Source organism: Fistularia commersonii, chromosome 15, assembly GCF_037954325.1.
Source record: "Fistularia commersonii isolate RoL2024-O1a breed Wild chromosome 15, RoL_Fcom_v1.0, whole genome shotgun sequence".
Classification (NCBI taxonomy): Eukaryota; Metazoa; Chordata; class Actinopteri; order Syngnathiformes; family Fistulariidae; genus Fistularia; species Fistularia commersonii.
Window position 1 is genome coordinate 17,351,049 of NC_141298.1, and position 17,272 is coordinate 17,368,320.

General features: G+C 48.1%; 1 protein-coding gene across 2 annotated transcripts; it reads right to left on the minus strand.

Moving 5' to 3' along the window:
• Positions 1 to 4,968: 4,968 nt before the first annotated feature.
• Positions 4,969 to 12,888, minus strand: ripk4 (receptor-interacting serine-threonine kinase 4). 2 transcript variants are annotated; one of them, XM_086160142.1, is made up of 8 exons: positions 12,601 to 12,888; positions 10,291 to 10,582; positions 9,102 to 9,250; positions 8,966 to 9,015; positions 7,154 to 7,312; positions 6,968 to 7,077; positions 6,425 to 6,665; positions 4,969 to 6,343 (listed from the first exon to the last, which is right to left on the minus strand). In XM_086160142.1, the coding sequence occupies exons 1-8, from the start codon at positions 12,780 to 12,782 to the stop codon at positions 5,133 to 5,135; spliced, it is 2,394 nt and encodes a 797-aa protein (XP_086016268.1). In that variant the 5' UTR covers positions 12,783 to 12,888; the 3' UTR covers positions 4,969 to 5,132. The 2 variants fall into 2 exon arrangements, with proteins under 2 accessions (XP_086016268.1, XP_086016267.1); XM_086160141.1 differs by having other exon boundaries at positions 4,969 to 6,665; positions 12,601 to 12,873.
• Positions 12,889 to 17,272: the final 4,384 nt, after the last annotated feature.

The window sequence follows — 17,272 nt, forward strand, 5'->3', positions numbered from 1 at the left end:
CGATAGTCCAATTCCAGTTTGGTCTGCCAATATATCCACACATCCCTCCTCTGTACATGACCCAACCCAATCTCTGACCTTCTCTCCAAAACATCTACCACGTGCTGTCGCTCTGATGGACTCATTCCTGATCCTCTCCATCCTGGTCGCTCCAAAAAAGAACCTCAACATCTTCATCTCTGCGACCTCCAGCTCTGCCTCCTGTCTTTTGGTCATTGTCAGTCTTTCTAAACCATACGACATCGCTATCCACCTTTCCTTTTCCTTCTGGCTGATAGTCTTGTATCTCAAAGCACCCCTGATACTTTTCTCCTCTAAAACAACCCTTCCTAATGCATCCATCGCAAATAATTTTGGCAAAAGACGGGCGCTTATTAAGAAAACTTGATACTTGGTGTATCCGACCCCAAAAGAGGATCAGAATAAACAAATCAGAATAAATTAAAATAAATGAAAAAGTGTTTTTTTTTTTTTTCCTTTTTTAATTAATTTTGACTCAGGAATCAGCCATCACCATGCAGTTTTCAGAGCCACTTGCAATGACCTGTGCGGAGTTTGCACGTTCTCCCCGGATCTGCGTGGGTTTCCAATCTCCAAAACACGCGGCAGGTTAATCGGGAAAAAAAAAGTGAATGTTTGTCTGTCAGGATAAGCCTCAGAAGATGGATGGATGAAAAAATGCATTGATGGAGAGCCTGAAAGGAATGTGTGACTATCTTTCTTTTTGGAGGTGAGACAGATTTGGTGATTTAGCGCCATCTTGTGGTCAAATAGTAGAATTGCAAGTCACCCTTCCTGCCAGGTGGACACCAGACAGGTGACACACAGTTTAATCATAAGATCGGAAAAATTGAGCAGTGTGTGTGTGTGTGTGTGTGTTCACCGCCATGCCGTGCATTCCCATGCGGTTATCTCACTTATTCGCCAAAGCGTCTAAACTGTTTCGAAATGGTTATTCGTGCGCCTTTCCCAATTTTTCTTTGTTGGTTCAATGTTGGTTCCATTTTGTTTGAGGTCTTTTGAAAACATTAACCGGCCCTCTGTCGCCGCCCAATAAAAAATGGAGTTTAATTTTGAATTTACAGCTCGATTGACACCCATAAATCGTCCTCTGACTCGAAAGGTCCATATTAGGGCATGGGGGATTTTATGGATTGATCAAGCGACTTTGACAAAAGTCAAGTGAGCGGTGCAGATAAAGGTACTTCATTATCAGATATTATTAACATATCAGCTGAATAGGCTGGACAAGGTCATAAACGGCGTGAAGTAACACTCACTTAATCCCTTTTACAACTTTTCAGATTAACGCCTGCTGTGACTCATCATCTCACCTGACCGTCCAGATTTGGCTGATCTCAGAACATGAGTTGCTACACGGGTGAACTCTTTCCCACGAGTTCAGAAGGGATCAATGCCAAATACGGGCTCTTTAAATATTGTCATGACATCCCAAATAAACTAGTACGGCACAGCGCAGGAGGCATATTTCAGAGCGCCGTTATCGCCGAACACGTCTTGACACGTCCCGCAGCCGCTCGGCGAGCGACACATGTTGACACGTTAGCGATACGAACGCTACGTCGGCCTCCCCCGACATTCCCCTCCCACGCGTGGACCTTGACCTCACCGCAGTCAAACACACTCCTCCAAAAGAAACCCCCCTGTGGATTTACGCGCCTTATCGGCGGCGCCTTCCCCCCTCGCCCGCTTCGACACATTGCGCGAACCGACATCCATGTTTCCAGCCCGAGGTCGGGCCGACAAGTCTCGGCAGGTTCTGCGTCACAGAGATGTGGATCTTGTTCTGCTTGTTCTGGGAGGTAATAAAGGGGGATGTCTAATGTGTGTGTGTGTGTGTGTGTGTGTAGGTGTGGGTTCTTACACCACAGGTCCTCACAAGTCCAAGTGTGCCGTATTCTGCAGAGCATAAGGCGCATTGCATTATAAGACGCCATATCAGTGAATGGGTGTATTTTCATACATAGGACGCATGATAAAACATACGGTATATAAAGCAAAATAAAAAAGTCAGTTTAGTCGATCTTTCTTCATCTTGCGTTGTTTCCTTGGTTTTCTTTATTTGCCGCAGTTCATCTGCTTGCTGCTTCTACAACCTCGCTACGTCAGCCATCACGTCAAGCCCCAACTCTGCCGTCTTTCTTATCCTCGTTGTTCCCGACCTGCACACATCCCGCCTATTTTTTTTATTTTTTATTTTTATTTTAATCATCGCTATTGTCACTCTATTTATATTGTCGTTTAGTTCCAGTTGTGTATTTTTCACCCTCACTGTTCCTTCTTGTTGTCCAGTATTATCCCTCTTGCTGCTGCTGTTGTTGCTGAATGTCTCTGTTTCTATGCATATTTATTGACACTATAACTGTTGCTACTGTGACAAAGGAATTTCCCCTTTGGGGATCAATAATGTTTATCTTATCATATCTTATCTTATCTTATCTTATCTTATCAAATTGGTTGGAGGTCAGTAAGCGCAACAAGAATTCATATATAAGGCGCACTGGATTATAAGGCTCGCAGAGGAAATGTAAGGATTTGAAGTGCGCCTTATAGTGTGAAAAATACGGTAACGTTTTCTTTCGCTTTCCCCCCAAAAAAAGGTTTGACGTTAAACCCTTATCCGGAAGAAAATAGTGCTTTGGAGAAGAACATGCACTCCGGAATCCACCTTCTTGTCATCTCGGCTGTCAGCGGCGAGGCGTGACTCAGCCGGACGAGGAAAAAGCCCCGTCACGGCCGCGCCGATAAAGCCAGTCTGACAAGGAGGAAATCAGTCGGTGGTTCAGATCCGGGCCGATGGTGGAGGAGATGATCTCTCGAACCATCAGAGGGCGGCACAGCGACGGAGCGACCGCCTCCCCGCAGCCAGGAGGTCCTCGCTTCCAATCCCACAGGGTTCCTTACTATGTGTGAAATGCTTACATTTCATGTCAATGAAAGGGTGTGTCTTTATATGGTGTTTGAATGAGAGGGTGAATGGTTGTATGTCTCTATAAATGACCCGGCCTCTTTCCCGACAACAGCTCAGAGGTGTTCCACCCCTCGGGAACCTGCATTTCCATGCAGGTGGAGCTTCTCCATCGTCCTCCGCCGTACGCCATCCTCCATGTTTGTTCCTAGAAAGCCTTTAAGGGTCGATTTTACGCAAACACGCCACGATCCGACGAAGAGACGACCGCCAACGACCCGAAGCCCCGCCGCGACCTCGTCTGGGGAAACCAACTCGGAGCCGAACGTGAGAACCTATGATGGAAATATCTTTTATTAGCGTTAGCTTAAAGTATTAGCCCAGAATACACAGAACTAGCTCCACCTCAACGTGCCGCAACACGACATGTTGCGTTTTGTTATGATACTTCTAATACGTCCCTGCGGCTACTTTGGATTTGACACGATAGCGACGTCCAGTGAGGTCCGTGTTCGCCCGTCCTCCCGTGACAGTTTTAACCCGCGCAACAATCTTGGCCAAAGATTAACAACAGCGGCACGCCGAGCTCCTGTGGAACAAAGGTCCCGGCGGCGGCGGAGAGGTCGAGATTGGGCAACGGCGCCACATTATCTCCCCTCGGAGCAGGAGATGGGACAGATTAGCGTTAGCGGAAGAGGGGCGAGTGCGCAAAACAAGCACCTCGGGTTACACCAGCGGTGTCCCGCCGGTCTCCGTGTGAGTAATATTTAAAAAATGGCCCTGGAGGCGTCGGGGAAGGTTTCCAGGAGCGCTGAAAAGTCAAAAGTGGGGCGGGGGAATTCGTCGGCGGGCCCTGCGATGGCCCCCGGGGGCAGTTCCCATGGTTCGTGCCAACCTGAGCGTGTTGTGAGGGGTCTGGAGAGGAAGAGGAACAATGCCGCTTCTGCAGATGAGGCTGCAGATGCAGACACGCCGCCGAGCCTTTCAGCAGCGGGGAGGATCTGCCGGGACACGAATCACGGAAAGTCAACTGAGAAGGAAACCAATAGCCGCTTTGGAAAACTACCAGATCTGAAAAGGTTGAACATAGTACGGCGTCGTCGTCATGGGATCACACACCCCGGGATTTAAATAAACACCCTCACAAAAATAGGACGAGAGAGTGAATCATTCATGTGAAGTGGCGAGAATGAAAGGGTGAATAGTTAGCGTGAGAGAGTGAACGGCGTCTTCACGACACGTGAGTGAGGACGTCGAGGGTCGTGTCTCCGTGACGTGTGAATATTTGCGAATGAGAGGGTGAACGATCTTATGACGCGATCTTTGACCTATTCAATATGTCAATGAGAGGGTGAATGTTTCTATAGGACGTGTGAATGAGTGAAAGATGTCATGTCTATATGACGTGAATGAGAGGGTGAAGGTCGTGGACGTCTATGAGATGCATGAATGAGAGGGTGAACAGTTGTGAACGGGAATGAACAATTTCATGGTGCGAGTGAGAGGGTGAATAACTGCATGCCTGACATTTGAACGAGAGGGTGAATGTTGTTTATGTGGTTTGAATGAGAGGGTCGTGTCTCTACATGAAGTGTGAATGAGTGAATAATTGCCTCTTTGTGAATGAAATGATGAATATTTTACGATGCGAGTGAGAGGGTGAACGACTGCATGCTGACAGTTGAATGAGAGGATGAATTTTGATTCTGCGCGATGTGTGAATGAGGTCACGTCTCAATGAAGCGAATGAGCGAGTGAACGGTTGCACGTCAGATAATGAATGAATGGATGGATGAATCTGGATCCGGGCGGGTTCGTCTCCTCGCCTGAACGTGGAGTTTGTTCTGAAAGAAGCGACAGACGCGTTCGACGGGTCGGAGGTTTTAATGGATCGTCTGACGGCCGGAGGTCCATCGCCGGCGTTTTCTTCTTAAAAAGAAGCTGGAGGTCGCGTCCTTCCGTGCGACACCTGTCGGGTCGCGACTTCCCAAGTCATAAATGTCAACGTGACGCGCTTGTTAAGTAAAAAAAACAAAACAAAAAATAAGGTGTTTAAGTACAAAAGTAAACAAATTATACATTAATGAAGTTCACTGAAAGGTGTATTTACAGCGTACATATTTACAAGGACGCCTCGGGGGTTTTGCTGGAGCTCCGAGGCGCCTCGGGAGGATTTAAAAACACCAGAACGGGCGTCCGTGTTTCAGCAGGACGCCGAAGCGCGCTGCTGACCGTCCCTGTCGTTCGTCTCCGTCAGTTTGAGGATGACCACTTTCCTCTGGAGCGCCTTGGGCTCCGGCGGCGAGCTCTCGGGCGCCGGGTCCTCCTGAGCCGGCGCCGGCAGCAGCGCGGCGACGACGTCGGCGTGGCCGGCGTGCGCCGCCAGCTGCAGCGGGCTCAGACCCTGCTTGTCCAGCAGGGCGGCGCCGTCCGGGCGGCGGAGGAGAAGCTCCTTGAGAACCTCGCAGTGTCCGGTCCCGGCGGCCAGGTGGCACGGCGTCCGCAGGGCGTGGCTGGCTTTGCAAGGGTCGGCTCCTTCTTCTATCAGCATCTTGACGGTGGCCAGGTGGCCTCGCTGGGACGCCAGGTGGAGCGGGGTGAGGCCGCGGTTGTTCTGCGCGTGAATGTCCGCGCGGTGTTTGATGAGGAGGCGGGAGGTGCTGGTGTGCCCCGTGTCCGCCGCCACGTGCAGCGGCGTGTGCGACCCGGCGGACGTCACGTGGACGTCGGCGCCCAGTTCGATGAGGATGCGAGCCACCCTGTACTGCCCCCGCTGGGACGCCAGGTGCAGCGGCGTGCGTCCGTCCGCGGTCTGGCCGTCCACGTCGGCGCCGGCCTGCTTGATCAGCAGCTTCACGATGCCCAGGTGTCCCTGCCAGGCGGCGAGGTGGAGCGCCGTCCAGTCGTCCTTGCCTCGGACGCGGACGTCGGCGCCGCGGCTCAGCAGCACGCGGACGACGTTCTCCTGGCCGTGCTGGCAGGCCACGTGCGCCGGCGTGCGCCCCTGGCCGTCCGTCTCGTTGATGGCGGCCCCACGGTCCAGCAGCAGGCGGGCGATGGCCTCGTCGCCGTTCTGGGCCGACCAGTGCAGGGCCGTGTACTGGTCCTCGTCCTTGGCGTTGACGTTGGTGCTCCGCCGGCCGAGCAGGAGCTCCGCCAGGGGCTTGAGGTGCTTCTCCGTGGCCAGGTGGAGAGGGGTGGAGCCGCGGGCGTTGGCGTGGTTGGGGTTGGCGTTGTTCAGGAGGAGGAACTTGACGGCCTCCTCGTTGGAGAGGTCGACGGCGCGGTGGAGCAGGCCGCCTCCCCCCTCCAGGAGAAGGTCCACGTCTTGCGGCTGGAGGATCTTCATCAGCTTCGCCGTGTCCTTGGTCCTGATGGCGTCGCACAGCTTCCGCTTGTGGACCTCGGCCGAATCTGAGAAGAAGGGAAGGTGTTTCAAACGTCCGGAGGGTTCTGGGAGGAGGAGCCGCCGCCGCCGCTGCCGCCGCCGCTCACCGAAGGTGCTCTCCTTCTCGAAGGAGAGGGTGATGGAGTCCTGGGAGGAGAAGGCCGAGTCGGCGGAGGAGATGCCCGACAGCCTCTTGCCGGTGTTCTCCTTGCTGTGGCGGCCGTCCTCCTTCACGCGGTCGAAGCTGCGCGAGATCCCGGAGTCCACCTGGCTCAGCAGCTCCGACAGGCTGTAGTCCTTCTCCGGCAACATGGCCGACTTGGGACGCACCGGCTTGTTGTCGGCGACCTGCGGCGCAGAGACGGCGCTTAGCGGAAGACCAAAACAAGTTCTCGTGAAATCTGGCGGATGTTCGGACGGTGTTTACCAGCCGGCGGCTGCACCTTCTCAAGAAGTCACACACACACACACACACACACACACACTGTTCAGGTTGAACCATCCCGCCTGTCAACATTCCACGCCTCTGATGCAACACTTGTTCCGGGTCAAACATTGACAAGATAAACATCTTCGCGGGCGTCCACGTCTGGAGACGTCACCTCACGTGGAGATCCACGCTTCTTCTCACAAGGCGTCCTCGGTCGTACCTGGTTAGCGGTTAGCGTGGCGCAGGGCGCGGGGTCCGGCTCGGAGGACGTCGGGGTCTTGGGCTCCTCCTGAGGTTTGGAGCAGAGCTCCTCAGCTTCGGAGGTGATGTCTGCGGCGGGAGCGCGAACTAAGGTCAGATGGGCGGAGCTTGGACGCCGCCGGGCTCGGCGAGAGGCGGGACTCACCCTGGAAGCTGGGTCTGGCCGCGGGGTCGGTCGCCCAGCAGCGCTGCATGAGGCCCAGGAAGCCGGCGCACGCCGAGGGCCGGCAACGCGGCAGCGCGCCGAGGTCCGGACGCACGCCCTTCACCACCTTCACCATGATCTGCAGGATGTTGTTCTCTCCTGCAGACAACAAGGTGTTCCATGAAACCGCACGGAAAACCTGACGTTGCACGATGAGATAGAGAATGTGCTGGACGGTGACGGTATCCTTGTTGGTCTCAGCCAATTTTATGTATTTTTTTTTTTTTTTAGTTTTGTCATTTGTTTTCTATTTTCACCCTTGCTGTCTTTTTTTTCCCCTCATTCGGTTCATTCTTAACCTTGATGCTGTTGTTGTTCTTCTCTCTGCTTTCTATCTGTTTGTTTTCTAATTGTCTATCTATTGATAGTCATCTTCATTTAATGACACTATAACTGTTATTTGTTGTCATTGCTATTGTCACTGTTTATGTTCTTATCCTTGTTGTTGTTGTCTATCTATTTTGCTATTTTCTATATTGCCATTACATTGGCAATATAGTGTGCCAATATATGAATCTTCAATCTTTGTAGTTACTGCTAACAGTTAAGACAATTCATATTTCATTATATTTCTTACTCTTCCTCCTTTCTACTATTATCTATTACTGTTTTTTTTTTTGTTACTTGAAACTCTGGCACAACAATTTCCTTCGGGATTAATAAAGTTGTTCTCATCTCATACCATCTCATCACATTGTCTCTCTATATTTATATTCATATTTATTGAAACTAACTTTTATGCTGCTTTGAATAAAATGTGTCTTAATTTTTGTCATTTCTATTATCTCTATTTATGTTCCCATCCCCGTTGTTTTGGTCTATTTTCACTTTTATTGTCCATTCTGTTGTGTATTCTTATCCTTGATGCTGTTGTTGTTGTTCTCTCCGCTTTCTATCTGTTTGTTTTCTAATTGTCTCTATTGATATTTATATTCATATTTAATGACACTATAACTGTTATTTGTTGTCATTGCTATTGTCACTGTTTAAATTCTTATCCTTGTTGTTGCTGTTGTCTATTTATTTTGCTATTTTCTATATTGCCATTACATTGTCTCTATTTATATTTATATTTATTGAAACTAACTTTTATGCTGCTTTGAATAAAATGTGTCTTAATTTTTGTCATTTCTATTATCTCTATTTATGTTCCCATCCCCGTTGTTGTTGTTTTGGTCTATTTTCACTTTTATTGTCGATCCTGTAGTGTATTCTTATCCTTGATGCTGTTGTTGACATTGTTCACTCTGCTGTCTATTTATTTGTGGATGTCTTTTTCTATCTTTCAATTCTCTTTATCTATATTTATTGATACTGTTTCGCTGCTTTGACAAAAATATGGGAATCAATAAAGTTTATGTATCTTCCTGCAGACAGGGAGGAGTTACACTAAAATGATTCACACCAACTTTTATGCTTGGATTAACACATGGCTAAGGCCAACCTGCCCCCAACACACACACACACACGCACACACACACACACACACACACACGCACACACACACTGGCCTGCAGTAGCACTGTGACCTGATATGCATGGGAAAACAATAAAACCCTCTACTTACCCTGCTCACCTGCCCGCACCAGCATTCCTCAGGTAAACACACAAAGTGCTTGTGTACACACACACACACACACACACACACACACGGAGCGAGCCCTTACTGGAAAGAATTAGCATCTATTCCTTCTGGGAAATCTCTATTTTTGGACCTAGTGAGGTGGATGTTGAAAGGCCGGGCGGTCTCACCTTGGTAGGGCTTCTTCTGCGTCAGGATGCCCCAGATCACGATGGAGAAGCTGGAACAAAGAAGAAACCCAGAGTCAGAACGGGGCTCCGGTCGCCTTCCGGGAACGGCGGCGTCCGGCGGCGTCCGGCGGCGGACCTGTAGACGTCGTGCTTGGTGTCCGACACCCGGTCCTTCTCGATGATGCTTTCGGGGGGCAGGTAGGCGATGGTGCCGCAGAAACCGTCCCTGCTGATGTCGTCGGCCCGCGACAGGCCGTTCCACCGGGCCAGGCCGAAGTCGGATATCTAGGACGGATCGGATCACGTAGACCTTTTTTTTTAAAATAACTCCCTTTCTCAGTAGACCCGGCGGCCGGATGACTAATTCCACCCGCCGAGCCAGACAGGCAGCTCGGCGGTATGATGAGGGCAGCGCCGCCGTGCCCCGGCCTGCAGACGAGGAGAGGCCCTTCGGCTTTATCTGGAGGCGACGCCCACACCGTCGCAGTCACACGGAGGAGATTAAGGAAACGCATCCGGTCGTGTCGGGACAGGCCCGGCCGAGGTGTTTACATCTGGAGTCCGAGTCCAGGAATGACAGCGGAAGAAAAAAGATCGCGTCCGTTTACGACGACGGGGAGGAAGACGATCGGGTTTTATTTCTCATTCGGTCGACGCCAGGAGGGTGGAGACGCCTCCTTCCGAACACGCCGATCCAAAAAAAAAACGCCATTTTTTTAGCGCTCCTGTCACTTTATAAATAAAACCCTAGAACCGGGGTGGCAAACTACGGCCCGCGGGCCACATCCGGCCCGTTGGTCTTTTTAATCCGGCCCGCCGACGATTGACACAGAATTCATACTTGATATGAATGATTGAATGCGTGGATCAATGAATGTGGAATTATTTCATTTTTTGAGCTACTTGAGAATTTTCCTGAGCTGAATGACAAAGATTGGCTTTGTGATTTCGCCTTCCTGACGCACATGAATGAGCTGCACGCGAAGCTACAAGGGAAAAACTAGTTTGTGCATAAAATGCAAGCAAAGGTCAGAGCACAAGCTGCTTTTGTTTTCAAAGCAAATGTCAGAAGAGTCTTATATATACTGTTAACTTTTGTGTTTTTATTTTTCTTTTTTAATATGTATCGTATCTTGTGGTGACCCGGCCCGTCTGTCGAATCACTAAAATCTGAGCCAAAAAGTTTGCCCACCCTTGCCCTAGAACATCTACCTCAGTGCATCTTCATCATTTTTTGTACTTTGGCGCTATTCCGACGCTCCGTACGCGCGAACATTTGTTGTTATTAAAGCTGACTTTGACTCGAAACGGATTTGCGTCGATACCTTGACGTGGTAGTGGGCGTCCAGCAGGATGTTGGCGGGCTTCAGGTCCAGGTGGAGCAGCGGCGGGCTCATGCAGTGCAGGAAGTTCATCCCCACCGCCGTCTCGTGGACGATGCGGAAGCGCAGCTCCCAGGGCAGCGGCTCGGTGGCGAGCAGCGTCTCCAGGGATCCCGTCTCCATGAACTCCATGACCAGACCCTGGGGGTCCTCGCAGATCCCGTACACCGGCAGGACGTAGCGGAACTTGGCCGCCTCCATCTTCTTGGCCTCCTCCAGCAGCACCGAGCGTTCCCTGAGGAGAAACGCCGCCGGGTTAGTCCGTCGCCACGGTGACCGAAGGCCCAATAAAAGGCGATCAAACAGACCCGATAGCAGGAGCAGACCATATTTGGTCACAAACGCAGCCGGGCGGATTCTATCTATTTACCGTTCGGCGCCGGACGACCGGGAGGAACCCGATCGGGACGGTACCGAGAGGACGGGGAGACGCCGGAATCGGAGTCACCCATTGGTTGACGCGTCAGTCTCAGCCCACTCACTTCCTGCCTGGTTTGTTTATTTTATTCCTGTCATTGCTACTGTCACTGTTTGTTTTTGCTTTCTATTTCTTTATGGATGTCTTGTGGTTTTTTTCTAATGGTCTATTTATTCACCGCTCCAAAAAATAAAGGGAGCACTTTAACAACACAATGTAATCAAACTGATCAGCAACACAGATTCATTTGGACATGTTTTAAGGACATGAAATCAACGTCGGTGTGTTTTTCCACTTTCATTCGGAGTGCGATTCCAATTCGATTCCCATCGATCATTTTTGAGTGAATTTGTTGTCAACACATTCAACTATGTAAAGAAGAAGAATATTTCATTCATTCAGATCTAGGATGTGTTATTGTAGTGTTTTGTAGTTTTTTGGAGCAGTGTTTTTATATTTGGATTAGAATTGTGACGCCGCTGTGACAAAAGAACATTTAATATTAAAGTTGAGTCCGATTCCCTGTCATCCTTTAAACAAAACCTCAAGACCCACCTCTTCCAACACCTACAGCCTTTCCCAATAATTGTGTGTATGTCCTGTGTCTTCTGTCTTACACTTGTAAAGCGTCTTTGAGTGCCATGAAAAGCCCTACACAAATCCTATGCATTATTATTATTATTATAATGTTTATCATCTAAAACATTAGCCTCATTAGCATCGGCTCCTTCACCGGCAGAAACGTCAGCGAGGATCTTCCAGCCGGGCCAGATAGGGAGCCCTTGTTTTCTGCCGCTCGACCTTCGCACGGCCCCTGTTATCAGCGCGCCGTGCACGGCCCCGCGCCGCTTTAAGCGGGTTTGCACGGCTCGGGGTCCCCGTCGGTCCCGTTCGCGATCCTCAGACGTGGAAATCTCCCGGGCGTGGAGAACCGAACGCGTTAGCAACCCGCTAGCAACCCCCTTCGGCTCATCCAAGAAGCTCCTCAGCCGTTCTGCAGAACCAAACAATGTCCCCGCTTGAGATGGAAAGAGGCCCCCGGTAGGACCGGTCGGACGGCTTCCTGTTGTGTGTGTGTGTGTGTGTGTGTGTGTGTGTGTGTGTGTGTGTGCAGCGGCGGCTGCGGAAGCGGCGGCCCCCTCGTGCACAAAGGTGCCTTTCAGCCCCAGCGAGGAGCTGCTATGCGCGGGTCACCGCAGGCGCAGCGCAAATGGCTGCTTGTGTACTCTGCAGATGTTTGGACGTGATAAGATCTCTGCTCCTGGGTTTATTAAATGCTCCACAACTTCAGGTGGTTAGCGGGGGGGGAGGACGGCTCGCTGAACTCTGCAGCAGCTACAAGAGGAATCATCTGAACACACACAAAGAAGTGGTCTTCTTCAGATCACACACACACACACCTGTGTGTGACGTGCCCAGGGGTCACGAATCAGCTCCTAGCAAAGCATTGCACGGTGAAGAGCTGAAAATAGCTGCATAATCTCCGGCCGGGAGGCGCGAACGGCCTCTTCAGATTCAAACGAACCCCTCGTAGATAAAGATCAACGCGGATTGGGTGAGAAGGTGTCAACGTTCCGGGTCAAGTTGGAGACGCATCCGGGTCCGGAGAGGACCAGGACCCGCGTGAGGGTCCGAGAGACCGAGGAGCTTTCTATCCTTAAAGGTGACCTTTTCCCTGCTGAGACACCACAGCTGGCGGTGAGTCACACACACACACACACACACACACACACACACGCACAGCCCCGGGCAGATCACAAACGTCAGACGCAAGAGCTCTCCTTCCTACATTGTCCTCCCAAAAAAAAAAAAGTCTGAGAAGGTCTGAGACTTACTTGGCGTCCATGTGGAGGCAGGGAGGACACTTGATGGCCAGCCATGTTTTCCACTGGACGTGCCGGACCTTGTACACTTGTCCGAAGCCGCCCGAGCCGATCTTCTCCCAGCCGCCGAACTCGGAGGAGTCGAAGGTCTTTAAAAGCCCCATGTTCCCGCGGGGGGGGTCTGGGGCGTCCATGTCGGCGCCGAGGAGCCCGCCGACGAGGGGGGGGGAAGTCCTCTCCTGTTCGTCTCCCAGGGAACCAGCGGCGGAGGTGATCGCTTGAGCTCCCCTTGCTTGCTTCTGAGCTCTTCCTTGTTTTTTTTTCCTCCTCATCTACTCCGGCGTGGCTCCGCCCCCTCTCCAGGTGACCGCGGTGGGCGGAGCCTCCGGCCGCCGTGGCAACGTCACTTCCTGGTTCTGAAGGCGTGCGGGGGCGGAACGCTCCGGCAGGGGGTCAGAGCTCTGCGACCGGCCCGGACACAGGAATGAGACGGTTCATAAACACACCTTTGTCTGTCCGCAGGACACACACACACACACACACACACACACACACACACACACTGGGGAGGGGGAGGGGCAGGAATGCAATCCCACCATATGTGTGTTACGTGATAAAGGCCAGGTGCTTTGTTGGAATGTGTTTGAGCCAGTTTGCTCTTATTATCTCGTGTGTGTGTGTGTGTGTGTGTGTGTGTTTATTTCAAAATGGCCGTCTGCACGCTGCTGCTGCTGCAAACAGGTTCTTCATTTGTTGACAAATGTGTCGAAGGAAACAGAAAATCCTATTCAAGGGTTTCAGGATTTTAATCGTCATCACGCAGAGTCTGACTAAATTTAGAAATAGCAGCTTTTGAGTTCAGTGGAATCGAAACAACAGCCTGAAAAAGCAGGACAAACACAACAATACGACATCTCTGGGTTTGAGATAGAAGACAGAAAAATATATAAGACACAAAATATAAGTAACAATGAGAAGAATAAACATGTAGAAATGAAAAAGTAAAAATTGCATTGCATATTTGGATGAATCCTACAGATTTGGAAATAAAAAAGCAAAGATTTAACTGTTTATTTTGATGAATCTTCTCGATTCGGATATAAAAAAGCAAAAATTTAACTGATTATTTTGATGAATCCTACAGATTTGGAAATAAAAAAAGTAAAGATTTAACTGTTTATTTTGATGAATCCTACAGATTTGGAAACAAAAAAGTAAAAATTGAACTGCATATATGGATGAATCTTCTAGATTTGGAAATAAAAAAGCAAAAATTTAACTGTTTATTTTGATGAATCCTACAGATTTGAAAATAAAAAAGTAAAAATTGCACTGCATATTTTGACGAATCCTACAGATTTGGACATAAAAAGGTAAATATTAAACTGTTTATTTTAATGAATCTTCTAGATTTGGAAATAAAAAAGCAAAAATGTAACTGTTTATTTTGATGAATCCTACAGATTTGGAATTAAAAAAAAAAGAACTGTTTATTTTGAAGAATCCTACAGATTTGGAAATAAAAAAGTAAAAATTGAACTGCATATATGGATGAATCTTCTAGATTTGGAAATAAAAAAGCAAAAATTTAACTGTTTATTTTGATGAATCCTACAGATTTGAAAATAAAAAAGTAAAAATTGCACCGCATATTTTAATGAATCCTACAGATTTGGAAATAAAAAAGCAAAAATGTAACCGTTTATTTTGATGAATCTTATAGATTTGGAAATAAAAAGCGAAAATGTAATCATTTATTTTGATGAATCCTACAGATTTGGAAATAAAAAGTAAAAAATAAACTACACATCTGGATGAATCCTATAGATTTTGAAATAAAAAAGCAAAAATTGAACTGTTTATTTTGATGAATCCTATAGATTTGGAAATAAAAAATTTAAAATGCACTGCATATTTTGATGAATCCTACAGGTTTGGTTGGTGCGGGCTTTGGACGGTGCAGCTCTGGACATCTGGAACTCTGGACATCTGTGGGCGGAGCAGAACCTTCTGACCCGAGTCAAACCTTCTCCCCCCCGCGAGCAGGAATCTGACAAGGGTTGAAGCGACGTGCGGTTCCTCCCTTCGTTCAGGAGGAAAGAATGCGAGCGCCTCCCCCGTCCGTGACCTCCGCCTCCTCACGCTGCGACCGCAGGCCCTCTTCAGGAAACTTTTCCTTTCTCCGCAGACGCTTTCCGGTGCGGTAGAAGATGGCGGGCCGGTCTCGGGCGCCGGGCCGTGAACACGGAGACGTTAAAAGCCACAGGACGAGTCCGGGGGAAGGTGCAACCCATTCGGGAGGCTGAATAATTCATTAATTCCTCCGCAAAGGCTCGCCGCTCTTCCTCCGCCGGGTTGTTTTTGACCGTGCGGATTCCTGCTTCCGCTCCGCCGCCGTGACATCACCCCGCTCCCCCCCGGTTTATTTAGAAACACCGGCCGGACGGGGTTGGAAGGGACGATTGCGACACGGCGGCGGCTCCTCGGAGACGACCGGGGGGGGGGATTGTTTGGGATCGGCCGAAAGGACGTGCACGCCCGTCTGCGGACGAACCCGTCCTCCTCCGGCATTAGAATAAGAGAGGATTCGTTATCAGGCGGAACCTGCTTTTTTTATCTGTTCAACCTCCTTGATGTGGCGCCGGGAGATTAACGGGGAACCTCCTCCTCCTCACCGCCATTGTGCGGAGAAACGGCGCTCTTTTGTTCCACATTTAACTCCTCAGGCCCGAGAAGCTCAGGAAGGAGGCCGAGCCCGAGCCAGAGTTCATCTGCTGTTCAACAAATGCTGTTTAAATAATCCAGTTAATCTAATCCAGTTAAACAAATCCAGTTTAACGAATCAGGTTTAAATAATCCAGTTAAACTAATCAAGTTTAAATAATCTAGTTAAACTAATCCAGTTTAACAAATCCGGTTTAAGTAATCCAGTTGTACTAATCCAGATGAACAAATCCGGTTTAAATAATCCAGTTAATGTGATCCAGTTAAACAAGTGCAGTTTAACAAATCAGGTTTAAATAATCCAGTTCAAATAATCCAGTTAAACAAATCCAGGTTAACGAATCAGGTTTAAATAATCCAGTTGAACTAATCAAGTTCAGATAATCTAGTTAAACTAATCCAGTTTAACAAATCCGGTTTAAATAATCTAGTTAAACTCATCCAGTTTAACAAATCCAGGTTAACGAATCAGGTTTAAATAATGCAGTTGAACTAATCAAGTTTAGATAATCTAGTTAAACTAATCCAGTTTAAAATCCGGTTTAAATAATTCAGTTAAACTAATCCAGATGAACAAGTCCGGTTTAAACAATCCAGTTAAACTAATCCAGTTTAATAAACCCGGTTGAAATAATCCACTTTAAGAAATCCAGTTTAAATAATCCAGTTAAACTCATCCAGTTTAACAAACCCGGTTTGAATTATCCAGTTAAACTTATCCAGTTTAAATAATCCAGTTAAATGAATCCAGTTTAACTAACCCGGTTTAAATGATCCAGTTAAACTAATCCAATTCAAATAGTCCAGTTAAAAAAATCCAGTTCAACGAATCCGGTTTAAATAATCCAGTTAAACTCTAAATATACCGACGTGTGGCTCTTCTGTCCCCCTGTTCCATCTCTGTTCCATTTTAATTTGCCATATTTTTCGTAAAATTTGATTTATGTCTTGTAGCGTCAAAATCACATCGACCCATATAAATAGATATTTTAATTGGCTGTTTTCATTTGCCATTACAGTATTCAGTGATTTTTTTTTTTCAATTCAGTTTGAATTGAATGCAAAATTTTGGTGGAAATTTTAAGTTTGAAACATTTTAAAATGTTTTTTTTTTTTTCTATTGCATACAGAAACAAAATCCGTTTTCGGCATTTTTTTTTTGCTACACGGCATAACGATAAAGCATCGTCTTAATTTTTGGCCGTAAAGTCTTGGAAGAAACTTTGCTGAGGTCTGAGGAGGCCCAGAGCATCATGTTGCCCTCAAAGGGCCGCACGGAACGGTAACGGTATAAATGTAAAATAAATGTAACTACTCCTTTTTAATAAGTCTGAATTTACGTCTCATTTAAACACAAAATGTACAAAAAAATGATGTTTACTTGTTGCTCTGTTACAGCATAAATCCTTTTATATTGTCAGGATAAGAAACCTAAGCAATGATCAAACTATCCCAGTGAATAAAGAAAAATAATATCAATTTGTTGTTTTTCTGGAAGGCTAACTTTAGCATTCTTAGCTCCGTGTTTGGATCTAGATTGTCCTCTTTGACAGCCGACGCCGCCTCATAATACAAAAGACATACCGCTTTTTCTATGTGGACAACAAAATCAGGAAGGTCACCGAGGATCACGATGAACATTTGCACAATGGAGAGTGAGAAATGGGATTTAGTGACATCTACTGGTCAAACTGGGAATTGCAGCCTCTTGCATCACCTCCGAAGATCCCGTCGATCTTGAAAATCTCGAAGATCGACGGGATCCGTGATATCAGCTGTACGCCGTTGAGATGATCATACTTGCAGAGCGACGAGCAACAAATGTTGATCGTGAGACTTTTGTGTTCGTTTGTTCTCCTGCCTTCTCCTTTCTCAGGTCCAACCAGGAGCTTCAGATTCAATTTACGGACGGTTTCAGTTTATGCTGAAGTCCATGAAGTCTTTAAAACCAGGGTTGTCA